This window comes from Linepithema humile, chromosome 1 (assembly GCF_040581485.1).
Source record: "Linepithema humile isolate Giens D197 chromosome 1, Lhum_UNIL_v1.0, whole genome shotgun sequence".
Classification (NCBI taxonomy): Eukaryota; Metazoa; Arthropoda; class Insecta; order Hymenoptera; family Formicidae; genus Linepithema; species Linepithema humile.
Window position 1 is genome coordinate 557,603 of NC_090128.1, and position 17,937 is coordinate 575,539.

General features: G+C 37.1%; 1 protein-coding gene across 1 annotated transcript in view; it reads right to left on the reverse strand.

Moving 5' to 3' along the window:
- Nucleotides 1–310: 310 nt before the first annotated feature.
- vkg (viking) overlaps nucleotides 311–17,937 on the reverse strand; it is a 47,893-nt gene continuing 30,266 nt past the window's right edge. Inside the window, exons 3-27 of the mRNA XM_012370596.2 lie at nucleotides 14,769–14,813; nucleotides 14,114–14,335; nucleotides 13,425–13,487; nucleotides 10,403–10,642; nucleotides 10,064–10,225; nucleotides 9,781–9,907; nucleotides 9,189–9,338; nucleotides 8,916–9,092; nucleotides 8,632–8,796; nucleotides 7,590–7,939; nucleotides 7,165–7,414; nucleotides 6,807–7,000; nucleotides 6,431–6,637; nucleotides 6,180–6,285; nucleotides 5,304–5,848; nucleotides 4,946–5,144; nucleotides 4,487–4,686; nucleotides 4,317–4,416; nucleotides 3,986–4,171; nucleotides 3,478–3,770; nucleotides 3,198–3,285; nucleotides 2,945–3,115; nucleotides 2,627–2,812; nucleotides 2,058–2,350; nucleotides 311–1,689 (exon numbers count right to left, since the gene is read on the reverse strand). Coding sequence (XP_012226019.2) covers nucleotides 1,207–1,689; nucleotides 2,058–2,350; nucleotides 2,627–2,812; nucleotides 2,945–3,115; nucleotides 3,198–3,285; nucleotides 3,478–3,770; nucleotides 3,986–4,171; nucleotides 4,317–4,416; nucleotides 4,487–4,686; nucleotides 4,946–5,144; nucleotides 5,304–5,848; nucleotides 6,180–6,285; nucleotides 6,431–6,637; nucleotides 6,807–7,000; nucleotides 7,165–7,414; nucleotides 7,590–7,939; nucleotides 8,632–8,796; nucleotides 8,916–9,092; nucleotides 9,189–9,338; nucleotides 9,781–9,907; nucleotides 10,064–10,225; nucleotides 10,403–10,642; nucleotides 13,425–13,487; nucleotides 14,114–14,335; nucleotides 14,769–14,813 — 5,202 coding nt within the window. The 3' untranslated portion in view covers nucleotides 311–1,206. The remainder of the gene's footprint in view (nucleotides 1,690–2,057; nucleotides 2,351–2,626; nucleotides 2,813–2,944; nucleotides 3,116–3,197; nucleotides 3,286–3,477; nucleotides 3,771–3,985; nucleotides 4,172–4,316; nucleotides 4,417–4,486; nucleotides 4,687–4,945; nucleotides 5,145–5,303; nucleotides 5,849–6,179; nucleotides 6,286–6,430; nucleotides 6,638–6,806; nucleotides 7,001–7,164; nucleotides 7,415–7,589; nucleotides 7,940–8,631; nucleotides 8,797–8,915; nucleotides 9,093–9,188; nucleotides 9,339–9,780; nucleotides 9,908–10,063; nucleotides 10,226–10,402; nucleotides 10,643–13,424; nucleotides 13,488–14,113; nucleotides 14,336–14,768; nucleotides 14,814–17,937) is intronic.

Consider the following 17,937-nt stretch of genomic DNA (forward strand, 5'->3'; position numbering starts at 1 on the left):
TTTGAATACTAACATAAGATACGCCTTTGTTTCTTATTCACCGAAAATGAAGCAGAAATTAATTAACTTTACTAAACCTGAGGTTTATTTATTTTAAGAGATTACATATTGTTTTATATTTTCTAAGTAATTACTCTTTTCGCGTCTTGTTAGCGATGATAAGAAATAAATTGGAAAATATGGACATTACACAAATAAAATAATGTAGCTTATTTTTTTACTTTTACTTATTAAGCTGCTAAAATTTAATTAGAATTTTTATGAGGAATCGTGTATATATATATATATAAATGTTTCGAAAAGACCTCGATCAGCTTATACAAAAGGATCTTTATTTAATGCGATACATAGATAATAGTTACAGTAGCGATATACAACGTTAATTTAATTATTATAATTATCATATTATCATATTTTAAATCGCGTAAATCGCGTCGGCGAGCGTGATGTTATTGGCAGTTTGCGAAGGCCGGACGCGATAGATTTTTTTCTCTATTTGGCATAAGGCAGTTATATGACTTCATGGCAGCCGGCGGCGCTTTTTATCGCGCGCGCGGGAAGAGACGGGGTGGTCGGAGCAGGGTGTAGACTCCGTACATACAGGATAGGAACGAATAACACTGACAAACTCTAAGAAACGATAAAAGCGTCGAAGATAAGGATTTTGAGATAAGTAGCTCGGGTCTTCGTTCAACAGCAGTCACAGTGAACAACAAGTTTCTCAAGCTTTCTCAATCTTGTTTGATCAGCCCGTTTTTTCTGTTTTAGTTTCCGCGTGGAAAAAACGCATCCGATAAACTGAGAGATACGGAAAAGTGCTCAACTCAATTTGTACACTTTAGAGTCTTTAATTTAAAAACAGACAATTTTTATTGAAAAGATTTTTTTCTTTCCAAGCGACATAACAGACTAATAGATAATTAAAGAGTAAAAGAATTAATAATTAGAGATATTTCTTCGCGCGTTTTCCAAATTTACATGCTGTCTGGATTATTTCAAGCTTTTTACTGCCGTTTCCAAATATTCATCTTTGTTATTCGTCTCCGCCTGATGTAAAAGATCTGTGCACCAAAGCACCCGACCAATATATAACTTAATTAATAAAAAAAAAAGTTTTTCGCTTCTTTATATACATAAACTCGTCGCTATGTTCTCGCACGTCACTGGCGTCGCCTTCTCTCAATGTATTTGCAATTTGTGCTGTTTCTATTCGATGAAATTAGGCGACTCTGTCGGTCGTTCGTCGGGTCTGCCGCGCAGGCGATTTCTTCTGCGATGCTGAGGGGATACGCCTCTGTAGTTGGAATATCTTCCCCGACTGGGCGTTCTGAGGAGTTGGTAGTTAGGCGGAAAGCGGGGCCGCGCATAGTAGACGTTGTTCGGGGTCTGTTCGTTGGTTAACTGCCTGAACGCACCTCTGCTGTGGGATTCGTCGGTGACACGTCTGCGGAGGCACACGGTGCAGCGACTCACCCGCGACGTATGGTCAGCTTTGAGCGTCTGCTGCCGCGGTTTGCGGAACATCTCCTCGTCGCGGATAGTCGCCAACCAGTACGATGTTGCCGTGGAGAAGAAATTGCAAGTGCCGAGACCGCGACACTCGATAAACGGTCTAATGCGGAATTCCTCCAAGCAGGACCCGGGCGAGACTAGAGACTGGCCGCCGCCGTCAGCGCCTGCGTCTCTATGCTGTCGTTGTAAAAGAAGAATATTATTTAGAAAGTTATTCATTATTTTACATTCCAAATCATTTTTTAAAAGGTGGGAAACGAGAAGAAATTTTCCTAAGAATTAATAACGCACAGATTAAGAAAGAAAAGGCACACAAATAATATGTTTTTTTTTTAGATTTTTGGCTTTGAAAATTATCGAGTTAAAATTAAGATTGAATTACATTAAAACTAAAAATATAAATTTTTCTTGAAGTCTATTAAAAATCAAAATTTAAATAACACTGAGTTTTTGTGCAATTAAAATGCTTATATCAAGTTTTAGCTACGCATTATCTTAATTGAATCTTTATCGGAGTTTGTCTAATGTCTGATGATTGATCTCACCATGAGGAAACTATATCCGACCCAGATTTCCTCCCAGCCACCTGGACATTCAGGTATCGCCATGGATTGGCTGTGGACAGCTATTACTCTGGTCGGCGCCTCGCACACGGAGCATCTCGATATATATCTGCCAACTTCCGGACTCGGTATCGGTGTCATCATCATCGGCATAGGCTCGGTCGTGCTGAGCCAATAGCTATAGTCGTTACGATTGGCATAATCGCACACGTTGTTCAAGTTACAGAATAGGAAGGGCATAACGGAGAATTTCCTGATGCAGCTGCCAGCAGCACCTGAATGCCAGAAGATTACATTCAAATCATGCATATCTCTATAACGTTAGTCTTCGCGTTTTTAAATCTTTCCTACTTAAAAATTCTTGACATTTATCATACATCATTAAATTTGATTGTATTTTACAAGGCAATGTTTATAAAAGTCATAGAATTCTTTATTTCAAGAAATATATTTATAAGATAAGTTTATTAAGTTATATATTATTGAATTTTTAATACGTATTATTATTATTATTATTTATATAAAAAATGATTACACTCCGTACTACTCACCGAGATCCTGCGCGTAGGCTCGTCCATTACCCATAGTGTGCAACAGAGAGAATCCTTCCCAAATCTTTACGGTGTTCCTCGGACACTGCGGTATCATTTCGGACTGCGAGTGACGAGCGAAGTAAAAACCTCGGTTTCTCGGACCGATTCCATTCGGCGCAGGTGCACCAGGTGCGCCGGGGAATCCTGTGAGAAATTGTGTCTTAATGTAATATAATCAAAAGATAATCGATATGAATTTTTTATAATTTTATTGTGATTGAAAACAAAGTTATTATTTTTACATTTAATAAATTCCAAATATGTGTATATTCATACCTGGTGGTCCTTGGCGTCCAGTTGTTCCGGAAGGTCCTTGATATCCGGGAGGCCCGTCTTTACCGTCCGGTCCTTGCGGTCCAGGGATACCGAGTATACCTCTTTCACCCTGTCGTCCAGGCAGACCATCCTTGCCAGGCTCACCCATCATTCCCTGCAGTCCAGGGAAACCTGCATATTCATACAGTTTTACACTTCCGCTCGACAAGATATTACTATGTTATTTTATTTTCGTAGAAAGATGGGTAAGCACCTGGTAATCCGAGAGCTCCCGTATCACCGCGATGTCCTGGTCTCGGGAAAGGTGGGAAAGGATTTATACCGGGTTCTCCTTTCGGCCCCTAACAAAAAGCGTGATTTACATTCACTTTAAGCTTGTCTTTCGATTTATTTATGCTAATCGTACAAAACAGTTAAATTAAAAAAAAATATTTGTAAGATTATTTTCATTATATTTATCTAAAGTACTTTTAATTATCTAAGAATAAAACTATAAAAAAATGTATGTAAATTGACAGATTCGTGAAACTCACCTGCGGTCCTGTAGGACCAGGAACGCCAGACGGGCCAGACTCGCCAGGTTCTCCCCTTTCTCCTTTCGATCCTGGCAATCCGTCGATGCCGGGTAAACCAGATTCACCTTTTATTCCCTTTAGACCTGGTCGGCCATCCAGTCCATGCCAGCCGGGTTCACCAGGCTGTCCTTTCGCGCTGATCGCCGATACTCCTGGTTCTCCACGATCACCTTTTGAACCTCGCGCTCCGGGGAAGCCTGGCATTCCTTCCATACCTGGTGCGCCCGGGAAGCCAATGAATCCTCTGGGACCTAATTAGAACATAGAACGATAAATGAAAAAGTTTCATATTTTTCTACAAAAAAATAAAATTTTTTAAAGACAGACGAATTAAAAGAATAATTGATAGAGAGAGAATTGATACTCACCGAACGAGATGTCAATTAAAAGTGTTAAAAGTATCGATTTTTTTATGCCTTCTTATTTCAATTAAAAAAAGAACATTAATCACAATGATAATATATACCTGCGTCTCCTAAGGTTCCTTTAGGACCGCGAATGCTGTGACCTATGTCACCAGAGATTCCTTTAGGTCCGTTCAGACCATATTCACCAGGAGCTCCCTTCTGTCCCGGACGTCCTGGAAGGCCAGGCAAACCGTCCAGACCAACGCGACCGGGTTCACCTGGTTCGGCAAATTCATCAGCCAAGCCTGTGAATAAAAAAGTGAAAATATATAAATATGCTGTAAGCGATATAAATAAATTTTTTGCTTTTTTTGCTCTTTCAACAATTTCTTTATAAATTGAGCTTGCAATATCAAACTTAATTAATGAAATACAAGTATTTATACGCACCTGGAGCTCCGCGAGGTCCTTGATCGCCTGGCAAACCGGGGAAACCGGGTAATCCTGTGAAACCGACGGAACCTGGATATCCTCTGTCTCCAATTTGACCCTATAACGCACGAATAAATAATTTCTTCTCAAATTAAGTTATGACAATTCTATTGTCATTCTTTAATCACCTTACGACCGGGTAATCCGATGTATCCTGGTTCACCCGATTGTCCTTTTGGACCGGGGAATCCATCATGACCGCGATTACCGCTATCACCCTTCCCCGCGAATGCGTAAGACGGTAAACCAGGTTCGCCTACTTGACCCTTTGGTCCGGGGGCACCCAGGATACCCGGAGGTCCTCTCACACCCGGCTCACCCGGCATTCCTGATGTAAAATATTTAAATATTTTAATTCTTCTATATTGAGTGGAATATTTTTTATTATAATTTGATATTAGAATACTAGAATAGCATCTTATTTTGCTTTATTACAAAATGCGAACGTAAATTGTGTACAACAAATTGTATAAAACATTAAAAAATATATATTATTGAAAAATAACAATAAGAAAAAGCTCTGACTTTCAATTATAAAACGTAAAGATATTAAAGTGTAATTGAATCAATGCGTGTTAATTAAGTACCTGGTCTGCCCATGATACCCGGATCGCCATCGAGACCGCGTTTTCCTTTCAGTCCCTCGAATCCAGTGTCTCCAATCGGACCTCTTTCGCCTTTCGCACCGTATCTTCCGGATATTCCAGGCGCGCCTGGCCTTCCCGGGAAACCAGAATTGCCTCGCTCGCCTTTAAATCCATCGGGACCCATATCACCGATTTCTCCCTGTGAAATTATAAATATATCTATTATTCCGAACTTTTAGCGATGATAAATTTTTCTCGCTACTTGAAGTGAAAAATTAAATCACAGGTGCTCATTAATTTTGTAAATTTAATAATAGCAAAGCAGTTATACAGTCGAAACAATTAATAACAAACCTACCTTCAAGCCATCGATACCATCGAATCCATCAAATCCGGCGTCACCTGGCTGTCCTTGCAAACCATTGAAACCATCAGTGGCCACTCCCGGCTCTCCCGGCAATCCCGGCCGTCCGTCGAATCCAGTCAAACCGGGCGGTCCGATCTCTCCCATAAAACCAGGTTCTCCGATCTCACCCTGAGGACCGCTGAAAGAGTTCTCGCCAGGAGCTCCCGGAAAACCTTCGATACCGATATCACCGAGCCGACCTTTGAATCCGGGTGGTCCTCTTACTCCCGGTGTCCCGGGGATTCCGACGTCTCCCGATTCTCCTTTAGGGCCAGGCGCTCCTTCTATACCGTTAGCACCGGGCCAGCCGATTGGTCCCGGCTCCCCGATATCGCCGAGTCCTCCTTTTTCTCCCGGAGCACCCGGTAGACCTTGTATACCATGCATACCCTGGTACCCCTGGAGTCCTGTGTCGCCATCGTCGCCGCGCCGTCCGATGAAACCGATTTCGCCCTTCAAGCCCTTCATTCCGTCAAAGCCGGAAGGACCATCAGGACCTAAAATAGTGAATTATTTTTTAGAAAATAAATTATTTTAAACATGGAAGAATAGCTCGTCTAAAATCTAAATCTTGAGACATATTTTAAAGAAAAAAATGATCTAGAATTCTATAATAATATACGATTTCAATGCATCGCAGTAAAGTCTACCAAATGATATAATTTATTAATATTATTCATTTTTGTATTTTAAAATTTTATATCGCAACATTTGATATGCCTAATTTTAGAATTCACATTTTCTTTACTGCGATTAAATTATTCATTCACGTCTCTATAGGAATGGCACGCTTATTTTAGATCATCAGCGTTATTTAGTCTTACTTACCACGCACACCAACGTCTCCAATTCTTCCGGGCATCCCAGGTTGGCCGAGTATACCTGGGAAACCTCGATCACCTTGTATACTATCTCCATGTTGACCTTTCGCTCCCTAAGTATCCATCAAATATTAAATTAGATATCTATTAAATTGACCGATTGTTACAATATATAAATCGCTCGCAGACGTTTAGTAAAAAGTTATTTTTCCACGTTGGCTAATTTTTCTGGGAATTTATAAAGAAGGATATACTCACTTGAAGTCCAGGCAAACCCTCGTAACCAAATGCTCCTTTAGCGCCTCTAACACCCTTCGGACCATCTATTCCTGGTCGTCCAGGGTTTCCTCGAGGACCAGCGTCACCGAAGTCACCCTTCGGTCCGTGCCATCCGCGCTCTCCAATTTCGCCGTAAGTTAGATTTGAGCCTGGATCTCCTCGTTCACCTTTGTTGCCCACGCGACCCTGTAGTAGATCCATGAATTATTCCACTTGTGTAAATTTGTTCGTGAAAAAAATTATTTTAATATATATATATAATATAAATAAATAATTTAATATAATTAAAGTTGTTAATTTTGATAAATTCACTAGTGTTATTAAAGTAAAAATTGTTTGAATGCAATTTACTTACCGGGAAACCTACTGGCCCCTGCGATCCAGGTGAACCTGGCGAGCCACGAAGTCCTTGATCTCCTGGCATTCCAGGGTATCCCTTTAGGCCTGCGGAACCTTGAAGCGAAATACCCGGGGAGCCAGCTTCGCCAGGCAATCCTGGTAGACCTTCGTCGCCAGGATGACCTTGGAATCCTTTGAAACCAGATTCACCTACGAATGCCGAGAATAATTTAGTTTCGATTTGAATTTTCATTCATTTCATTAATTAAACTTTTATGTAACATTTTTATATTGTACAATTTATACAAGTATAAACAACTCATACAGTATATAGAATTTATTGTATATACTGAGAAATCTCTTTTTCTACATACCGGGAGCTCCTCTGACACCTTTGTAACCCTTGTCACCCCTACTTTCTGCGGTGAATTCCGCAGACAACCCAGGTTCTCCTTTGTTACCCAAATCTCCTTGTATTCCTTTGATTCCCGGATTTCCCGGATATCCCGGATCTCCACGCAAGAACTCGATTGGTATCGAAGCATCCTCGCCTTTTTCGCCAGGAATACCGTCCCATCCCGGTGAACCATCCCTTCCTGACAATCCAGGAGCACCGTGTTCACCCTATAGATTAGCATCGCGCATTAGAGAGAATGAGAAAATAATAACTAATCAGCTTTGAATCTGTTATTGAAAAAAAAAATAATAACTGCTAAATCATCATATAAAATGTTGGAAAATGTTTTATAAGATTATTTATAAAAAATTTTTAACTGAATAGCTTATAAAAGTAAATGACCTTTTCTCCTTTCGGCCCCGGTACACCTGTGTCACCGATGGCACCTGACTTTCCTCGCGGACCTCGAAGTCCTTCAATGCCCGGTAATCCTTTTTCACCGATGTCGCCTGGCGGACTTATGTACTTTTCGCCCGGCGGAAAGAATATTCTTCCCGGTTCACCTTTCGGTCCTTGTATTCCCGCAATTCCAGACCTCCCACTGTCGCCATCAAGTCCAGCCGGTCCTTGTAGACCTCGTTTTCCTTGTATTCCCTTCAATCCTCGAGGACCAGGTAATCCTGGGAATCCTGAAGCTCCGGGATATCCGTCCAAACCAGATTCACCGCGTTCTCCTTTCTCACCAGGTAAACCTGTGCAATAATTGATACGAAATAGGTTTCTTAATTATTAATTCATACAAATTAGAATATCTTTTTTATGTTACATTTTTATTATTTTGTATAGTCGTTAAAAACCATCATAATTAATAATCTGCAATTCTATAATTAATACTTTTTTATAAAGAATATAATTAATATTATACAATATAGTCAATAATTTATTATTTATTTTTGATTTGCAATATAATGGTATAAATAACTGATGTTTATTGTTAATTTTTTAATTTAAAAATTTTATTTTATTTTATTTTATTTTATAATTTTATTTTATATTATAATGAGCGTTCAAATTTTCCAACCGATATGCGTTAGCTTTGCGGAACATATTTGTTTTTATTATTTCATGTTTCCGCTATAACGATTGTTTACTTTATATTATCACTGAAGATGGCCGAAATAAATGTGCCGAAACGTTTGAACATATAACTTAGTTAATTATTATTTTTTGAGCATCTAACACCTGGTTCTGGGTCAACACAGCTATTTTACATTTTAATAATTTTTTATTATTAAGGCCCAAGATTGACTTTTCTTTTATAATTGGTTAATTTAAAAAATCAGTTTTCTATTAACACTCGCAATTATATCTATTTATCTATTTACATTAAGAATCACGAAAAAAAAATTAAACAATTCATTAAGGTCGTCATGCTATCACTTGCCTGGTGCACACACGCCGCAATCGTCTCCTCGAAAACCTTTGAAACCCTTGCTGCCGGACAAACCAGGCCAGCCATCGAGACCAGGAATACCCGGCGTTCCAGGCAGACCTCGCTCTCCCGCTGGTCCCTGAATTCTTATACCTTTGCCGGGGAAACCTTTTTCTCCTGTTCGGCAATTATATTTATTCGTAATGAGCAATTAAAAATTGAATAGTGGAATGCTACAATAATTGTTTAACAATTGCATAAATATATAAATAATGATAAATAAATATTAATTTTACCTGGAGGACCAGGATCACCGCGATCGCCCGGTGGACCTATCAATCCAGGTCGACCCGGAGTGCCGTCTATTCCCGGCGGACCACTTATCGTCACACCTGGGAACCCTTTGGCTCCTATAATTCCGGGTAAACCTGATAGTCCGGGAGGTCCTTGAGGTCCCATGGATCCCGATAAGCCTGAAATAATTCATCAGCGAGCAATTATTATTTATACTATTTTTTTTACATAGTAAAACAAAATAGAGAAAAGCTTTTGTAAATTACGAAACGTACCGTCATCTCCTTGTTCTCCTTTTATGGATGATCCTTTCGCTCCTGGCAAACCAAAAATACCTGGAGGTCCTGGTGACCCTGGCGGTCCTATAAAACCGACCTTTCCTGGCAGACCAGGTGTTCCTGCTTCACCAGCCTCACCAGGTGGACCTGTATAAACAGCAAAAGTTTTAAAAGTCTTTTTAGCTAAAAATAAATTTTTTCTTGGTCTTAGTTTTTAAAAATATTAATATTATTCGAAAACAAACATATGAATTGCGATGACTCTCTTTTATTCTTCTATTATACAATAAATTATTAGTTAAAATAAGCTACTACTTACGTTTCGGCAGAAAAAAAAATCGGATTGCATTGCGTACAAATTTATGTTTAGAATTAATGATGCATTTAGATTAAATTGTACAGTGTGAAGATGGCCAAAACCTAAGGGCCGAAACGTATGTACAGTAATAAAGAATTGAAAATAATAGAGCACGTTAAACCACAGCTCAGGTTCTAGTAGCTTATTTGAACTAATAATTAATATTATTTTTTTTAATATAAAAAAATAAATTCTCTACCAATATAATACAGATTGTATGTTTGTACTGACCAAGATCTCCTTGGATTCCGATGTTTCCGGCGATTATCTCATCAAGCTCTGGGATATATCGTCCAGGTTCTCCCTCAGCACCTTGTCTACCAGGCTGACCGCGATTTCCTTCCTCTCCTAGTTCTCCCTTTTATAATGAATTAATGTACAATTATATACAATTCGTCTAACATTGTAGACTGTGAAATTTATATTTAACTCCATTCATTAAAAATGCTGCGATATTAATAATTTTAATTTTTAAATTAAGGCTTCTTCATTAAGTTGTGTACAATGCGCTTACATCGACACCATCCGCACCGGGCAGCCCAGAGAATCCTGGAGCTCCTTTCTCTCCCTTCTCACCAGCCGGGCCTGCTGGGCCCTCGACACCTTGCTTACCTCTTGGTCCATCGTCACCTTGTTCACCTTTCACACCTTTGATACCCAAGAAACCCGGTCGACCCTAAACAATATACATTTTATTTGAACTCAAGGTGTGTTTTAATTTTATTTTCAACTAAATTAATTCGCGCGAAACAGTCGCATAAATTTTGTATATGACAAGTAGAAAATTGCATCGAATGCAGTTTTTTAAATGCTACGCTTAGTATTATAATCACATTTGGCACAACACAATCACCTGTGGTCCTTTGGTGCCCAACTCTCCTTTGCGACCTCGATTGCCATAATTGCCCCTTACACCTTTCGGCCCCGGCTGACCTTTCACAGGCGTCGACTTTGGATTTTTTTTATATTCGTCCTTACCCGGCGATCCAGGCTCTCCTCTGTCTCCCTGCTCACCAGGTTGACCCTTCACACCATACACGGCGTCACCGCGATCACCTTGCAGGCCTGGCAATCCAGGAGCACCTGGCCAACCCTAGAGAAGCATCGTCTTCGCTTTATCATTTACAAATACAATTCCCCAAAAATATTTCAACATTATTATATTTTTAAAATAAAAATATTTTGAAGTGATATTCTCAAATATATCAAGTCCCCTCTTTCTTCAATTTAAGCACATTTAAAACATATTAATAAGGATATTTGGAAAATAATAATTTGAAAATATATTAATATTAACGTATTTCGAAATGTTGATGTGTATTTGGAAATTAATCTTTGGATCGGATCTAAATCTGATTTAAAGTTGAGCAATTCGACGCGACTCTCTCGAGACACCCGATATATCTTGATGCGGTTCTATATGTTGCACACGCATTACGTTGAAGTTACATCTAGCGTGGCAGAGCGTAAGTGCATGTATTATGAGTCCATTATAATGCTAATTTAAGTGCACGTCCTGGGCCATCCCTGTTTATTTTTACTACGAGCGAAATGAAGCTATCACACACACGCTACAAGAATATATCAATCGCCGCGCAAAACATCATATTTTGCTTCCATTAACGTGCACAATTACATTCTAAAATTAAGATTTAGAGGAATATCCTTCAATTATTATTATTATTATTACATATGTAACAATATGATACTGAAAGATTTATCTAAATCCTTTTACTGGATAAAAAATAAAAAATGATAAATCAATATATTAAAATTAACACCAGTCGATCTATTTTTTATTTGTTAAAAAAGTGTGAATTTATTATATCATCATAATTTGTCGAATTAATTGTTGATTCGTTTTCCATTAATTCAGAAGAAAGGTGCCAAATGGAGGTTTGTACCATTAAAGATTTACTTATGCAATTGCAGCGCGATCAACATATTATCAATGAGAGAACCGGTTTCCGGTAGTCGATTGTCTTAACGGTTCGCTCTTTGCTGAGGGTCAACAAAAAGGAGGATCCGGACTCGTCGGATTTTTTTAGAAGACGTTGGTCCCGCCGGGTAGAATCTTCTCTCCGTCATCTCGAGAAGAGAGACGGCTCTCGCGCTATCAGCGACAGTCGTGTCAGCAGATAGCAGCCGACATCGGGCGCGACGTTTCGGATTTCAGCGGATCGTTTCGTATTTAGCGATTAAGTACGGGGAATCCTCTTTTAATGTCTTTTATTTGATTCTTTACGTTCTTGTTGATACGTTCAAAATTATTTCTAATAAAAGACACAGTTTCATTAATAATGTCGTTTAAAAAATATTCCGCAGTATCTGTCACATTGTGAGAAATGTGTCTTCCGTCAGTAAAGCTATGATCTTCCGCGAGAAGTTATCGCTCGTAATAAGCTGCGTCAAGCGAATCGCGAACGAGAAAACACTTCCTACGTGCAGTGGTGAAAGTAGCTGATAAGTAGCAAGTATGTAGCGTAAGTACTGCGTAAGTACACACGCTGGGAACATTAAACCTTCCTTCTTCTTGTGCCATAGGGAGTACGTGAATTCATCGCGTACGTAATTCAACCTTGCTGGCGTAACCCGGCTGCAAGTGATGCAGATAATTTTCGAGAAGCCATCGTGTCTACTATGCGCTATAAGAATCTCGTAAAGTTTTGTTGTCGTTTATACGAGCCGAAATACTTGATGATGTCACTGCATCACGTCGCATTACTATGCGTTACTTATGCTTCTCGAATCACGCAATTGCAATCGAAAGATGTTCAATCTATTGTTTTTTCATTGTAAGCCATTAATTTTATTTATTTTTCTTCATTTAAACTTAGTCTCTTATTTTATTTTTAATTTTTTCTCTTCTTTTATTCTATATTAGTATATCAATATTTATTTCTGGACAAGAAAGTAACATAAAAATAGCTATAATTGAAAAAAGATGATCGATTCTTAAATTGCAAGTCTTTAATTTTTAAATTTAAATCTAATCTTTTATTTACTATTTAATTTTTCCTCTTTTATTCTAGTGTATCACTATATTATATGTTTATTTCTAGGCTTTCTCTCTCTCTTTAATAAAAATAGTAGAAGAAATAGCTGTAACTAAAAGAAGATAATTTATTTTCTTAAATTGCATGATCTGTGATTTATTCTATTTTCTTTAAACTAAGTCTGATATTTTATTTTCTTCTATTTTTGTATATCAATGTATATTTTTTGGCTCTCTTTTCGGCTATATTTTAGTATAAGAAAATGGTGTAAAAATAGTCTCTATTGGCGATCAATACTGATCAATCATTTCTTAAAATTTGCAACTTATTATTTTTATTCTTGTTATTTTTTCTTTTTTTTCAATTATTCTTAAAAAAAAACTCCCATTGCTCACTTTGTTGCATAATCGAGACGCATAAGAATTGTCTTTCTTTCGGAACGTTTATTCCGACAGGCGCATTTCCGTCTAAAGCTCAGACGAGCATTCGCACTCGTGTTCAAAGACGACTTTTAACCCGCTGCGTGTAAGAAGATTCCTCGAAGCGGTGCTTATCGCGCGATATCGCGGCGCAGAATTCTTTCGGATTCTTTCCACCTCTTTTCTTGCTTCTTTACCCGGTACCTGTTAAATATTGCCGGGGAATACTTTGGCCGGCAGACAATATTTCATGCGAGTAGGTGGTGTCTCGCAAAAAGGAACGAGAGGTGTCCCGAGCGGGCTCCTCTCTCGTTTCTGTTTCTTCCTCATCTTCAGGGACCGAATTCTAAACGCTCATGCGAGGTTTGCCTCAAGTTGGCGCCGATCGACTAGCGTTGCAATATCCTAAATAACTGTATCTTAAACAATTGTATATATATATAATTTTCTTATTACTTACAAAGTCGCCTGTCTCTCCTGGATAACCCGTTTCACCAGTGATCCCCTGCTGTCCTCGATAACCCTGGAAACGCGAACACGAGCTTTAAGGTCGAGGACTACAATCGTACAAGCGGATTTAACGGCAATATTATATTTGCGATAGTGCCGTGAGAGGCAATATGTGTACTATACGTGATAACATCACAAAGAGATCAATTTCATCCATTTTACTTATATATACATTTATTGTTATTTATTTTATTTTATTTAAATTTATTTTACTGCAAAGTTCACTTTTTGATTATAAATAATACATTAAACGTTAATGTTACATTTTAATTAAAATGTTACAGAAGTATATATGTATAATAATATGTGTAAAGAGAAAATCACATAGATTTAAACGGACGATGTATGGTGCGTATAATTTGAAATAATTCGAGATTTAATAACAATCAATAACGAAAAAGATACAATTGTATCATAATATCGTTATCAAACATATAATATAATGTGATCGTTAATTTAATTTATTTTAATTTCAGTATCATGCAGAACCCGATAAATTAATGTCATATAAAAATAAATCACATGTCCAATATATATCAAATGTTCCATATTTTGGAGACGCATTTATATATTAATATTGCCAATGCAGTGGTTTAAAATCAATAATATCTAATCATATAAGACGCGAAACGCTCTTACCTCCTGTCCGTCGATACCAGGATTTCCGCGAATTCCTTTGGCGCCGACCGAGTTGATGCCTCCATCACCAGGCTCTCCTGGGGGGCCATAATCTCCCGTAGGTCCTTGTGAACCACGTGGCCCGAAAACTCCAGGCATGCCCGGTGCACCGCCACGACCGTCGGTTCCGTTGCATCCATCCAGTCCATCCGGACCCACCACTCCGAGTATTCCCGGATTACCCTAAAGATCATTTGCTACAGCTTTTCTGAATAATAAATTCATATTCCCATGCGTGCTCCTCAAACTTGAGTGTAATAATGAATAAATAAAACGCTAAAGCGTCCTTAAATTCCATTCATCACAAGTCTAAAATATTATTTTTTCATCATAATATGGAGAAAATTTGTCAGAAACAAATATTTTTAATTAGGGTTTTCTAAATCCAATTATTAGATTACGTTAGAAATTTGTGTCATATTTATCTTAAAAGAATAATTGAATAATTTATCTCAGATTATCTAAATTGCACTAATAACATATACATGAATAAAAGTAGTAAAGTGTAAAATTGTATATTTAATTATTAACGAGAATATAAAATAGATATCTCTGTCTTTGATTGCAGATTTTGATGTAGTTTATTTCAGAAAGTGATAAAGTAGTTTATACGTACGGAAAGTCCTGGGACTCCCACAAATCCTCGTATACCATCTTCACCCTGAATGAAAGGAAAAAAGCAGAAATTATAATAAATGCATAATTTTTCACAATTTTTAACAATTACAAAAATGCATTGTTGGTATATATTTTATTTAGCATAAAAAAAAAACAAATATAGGAAGTTTTTGTGTAAAAAAGTGTGAAAAAGCGTATGAAAGTAGTTCAGGTATAGCATAGCCGCGGCGAGCAGCGCGTAAAATTTACTATGCAAATTTCGATTTCCTACTATTGTTGCCTGTGATATAGAGAATGTCAATATTTTTATCTTGTAGATTTATCTTTGATTTTCTGTTTTCACTTATTCTTAAACAATAAATTTAATCAATTAAAAAATAATTTTTCCGCGTCTAGCACTAAAAAAATAAAAAATGTTAATTTTAAATAGCAATAACTTACTAAAAAGAAAATCATAGCTGAATTTCTAAAAAAGTGTTTTGAAGAAAAGACTTCAAGTTTCAAAAAAATTTTAAACAAAAAATTAAAAACTTAAAAAGTTATAAAATTTTTTTACTTTACGCACACATGATTTCAATGTTAAAATTTTTTTATTAATATTTTACAATCAACTTGTAAGTAGCACCACTTAAAACAGAAACATTATCGAGGAAAAAGCTCGGATAGGGTTTGAAAACTGAGGTTTCAAAATGCTTTTTGAAAATTACTTTATGGTAATTTCTCGCAAAATGAATTTGTTTTTCATTATATAAATTTGTATTTCGTCATTATTGTGTAATTGAAATTGTTTTAATAATCAGAAAATTTATGTCAGTCGTAAACTGTTGGTTTTTAACAATACTTCGTCCAAGATTTAAGTATCTGATCCAGAAAATCCAACGAGATTTATTTTGGAGTAACAAAAAATACCACTAATCATAATTTATTTTACAGCGTAACACAATTTATTTTGATACTCTATGAATATTTACACACGCTTTTAAATAAAACTTAACTTCCGTAAAGCCGACTTTGCGCCGAGCTCTTCTGCAATCGATCTTTATTATCCCCATGCTCAATTATAATTAACGCCACCGTCGCCGCGTTCAAGTACATCTCGCAATGAGTACATCGTTGCAATTGCAGATATGATTGGCGTCGTATCCTTGATTCGGAAGAAGGTCGTTCGAGTTGTCGGCGTTGCCGTGCCACCGTCGCCGCGGTGCGATTCGAGGAGTGCGCGATTGTGCTCGCGTCCGGGTCAAGATCGTAAAAGTGCGTCGTGAAGCGTGCGTATGCAAAATGCAACTGGAAGCGCGGGGCATAAAATATAAATGCATCGCCGCCGGCGTCTATTGCGCTCAATTCGAGCTAGTTAAAGGGCGACGATGCAACCGCATCGGCACGTTCCCGCCTAATTAGCGGTGCATCAAGGCATATTCTCTTCACGTCGTTTACACACCCGAAGAATATGTTTCTCGTCTCGCAGCACCCAACGTGATAATGTTCCGGACGGAGAATTGCTCGCTTGTGAAATTTTCACGCTTGAAAAAACTTCGAAGCGCTTATTATTACTCGAATTCTTATTATTGCTTCTTTTTCTTTCTCATTATTATTTATGAATCTTTATGTTTTCCTCCTTTCCGATGAAGATAGAATTGATTGAACGTAATTGATTGTGACATAATGATTCAACATATTAGAGAATCTAAATTATTTTGAGATAATAATTAAGATATAGATTTCTAAAGAAAAATAAATGTTTGAGTTTGTGTAAAAGCGAGAATCGGCTAAGGAAGTGAAATTCTGTAACAGTGGAAAAATCGTCTTACGGCATTCATGTTAATTCTCGCGGAAAAAACGTTTGCAGTAGAAGCTAAACAGATGGATTTTACAACTACTCGTCGGCTTTTTCGCATCGTCCCACACGGCGTAATTCGCGGCTGGACGTCTTGTGCGGCTGTTGCGTGCGCGGTTGCAACGTCATTACTTGTCCCCTTTGAGTTTTAGCATGTTTACTTCGTTCCCTTTTCCGTTTTAGCGTTTCTTATTTGTCGAGAGTGAGCTTGAATCTCTCTCCGCGCAGATCTCACTGCATTCGCAGCGAAACACTTGGTACTTTTAATAGCTGAAAGTACGGCGGTTTATAAAAACTGTTTACTCGTTTGCAAAAATGCGTATTAATGCGTTGCAAATTCTACACAACATTTTGATGACATGCAATTTTCTTGTTATTTCTCAGATGCTTTACCATGTAGCGCCATTATGTTTTTCTGTTTGCATTTTAGAAGTTTATCATCAGGCGACATTGCTTATCGCTGCTAAGCGTGTGCAATATCTTCGTATCAGTTTATCCAATTTAGTGCCAATAAAATTGGATATTTATTAAAATTGTAAACAAAATTGATCGTGAACTAGTAAATATTACAAGCAAATAAATATTATAATATAAGAAGTATAATGCATCACATTTATAATAATATTATAACAATAGTATAATAATAATAAATAATATTATAGCAATACATACTACAAATTGTTTCTAAATAAACCTTATATTGAATTTTTGACAAACACTTTAGAGATGATTTAATTAACGGAATTATTTAATAATGATAATTAAATTCAATGTTAATGTTAATATGTGTATTAAGATATAGTAATTAGTAAAGATTTCATTGTTAAAATAAATAAATAAATACTCGTAGATTGCATTCATATTTAAGTAAAACACTGAAGATGTTAAATAATCATACAAGTACATAGAATTCTAGATTCGGGGAATTTAGTGACGATGTTATGTTTAAGTACAGTACAGATTTTTTTCGCCTGGTCAAATGTCAATGCTTATCACGCATACGTCTACGCACAAATGTCTATTATACACGCGTAACATGCGTTCACAACGAGCGATGTTATCAGTTAATTTGTTGCGTAAGATGTAAGAAACGTGTCCGATCATAAACGCTATAATGGCCGAATGGAGATTGGCAATTGCAGTCGTCCAGCTTTCTTGTGGAATCAAAAGTCACATTATGAAAATCATATTGTAACACTTCCGTGCACGATAATAACACATCAACAACAATAAAATATTTTTAATTGTATTCGTAAGCATTTTTGCAATTGTTTTGTAAAAATAAATCTATAACATAAGTATCTATAGAATAAATCTTTAATGTAGAAAA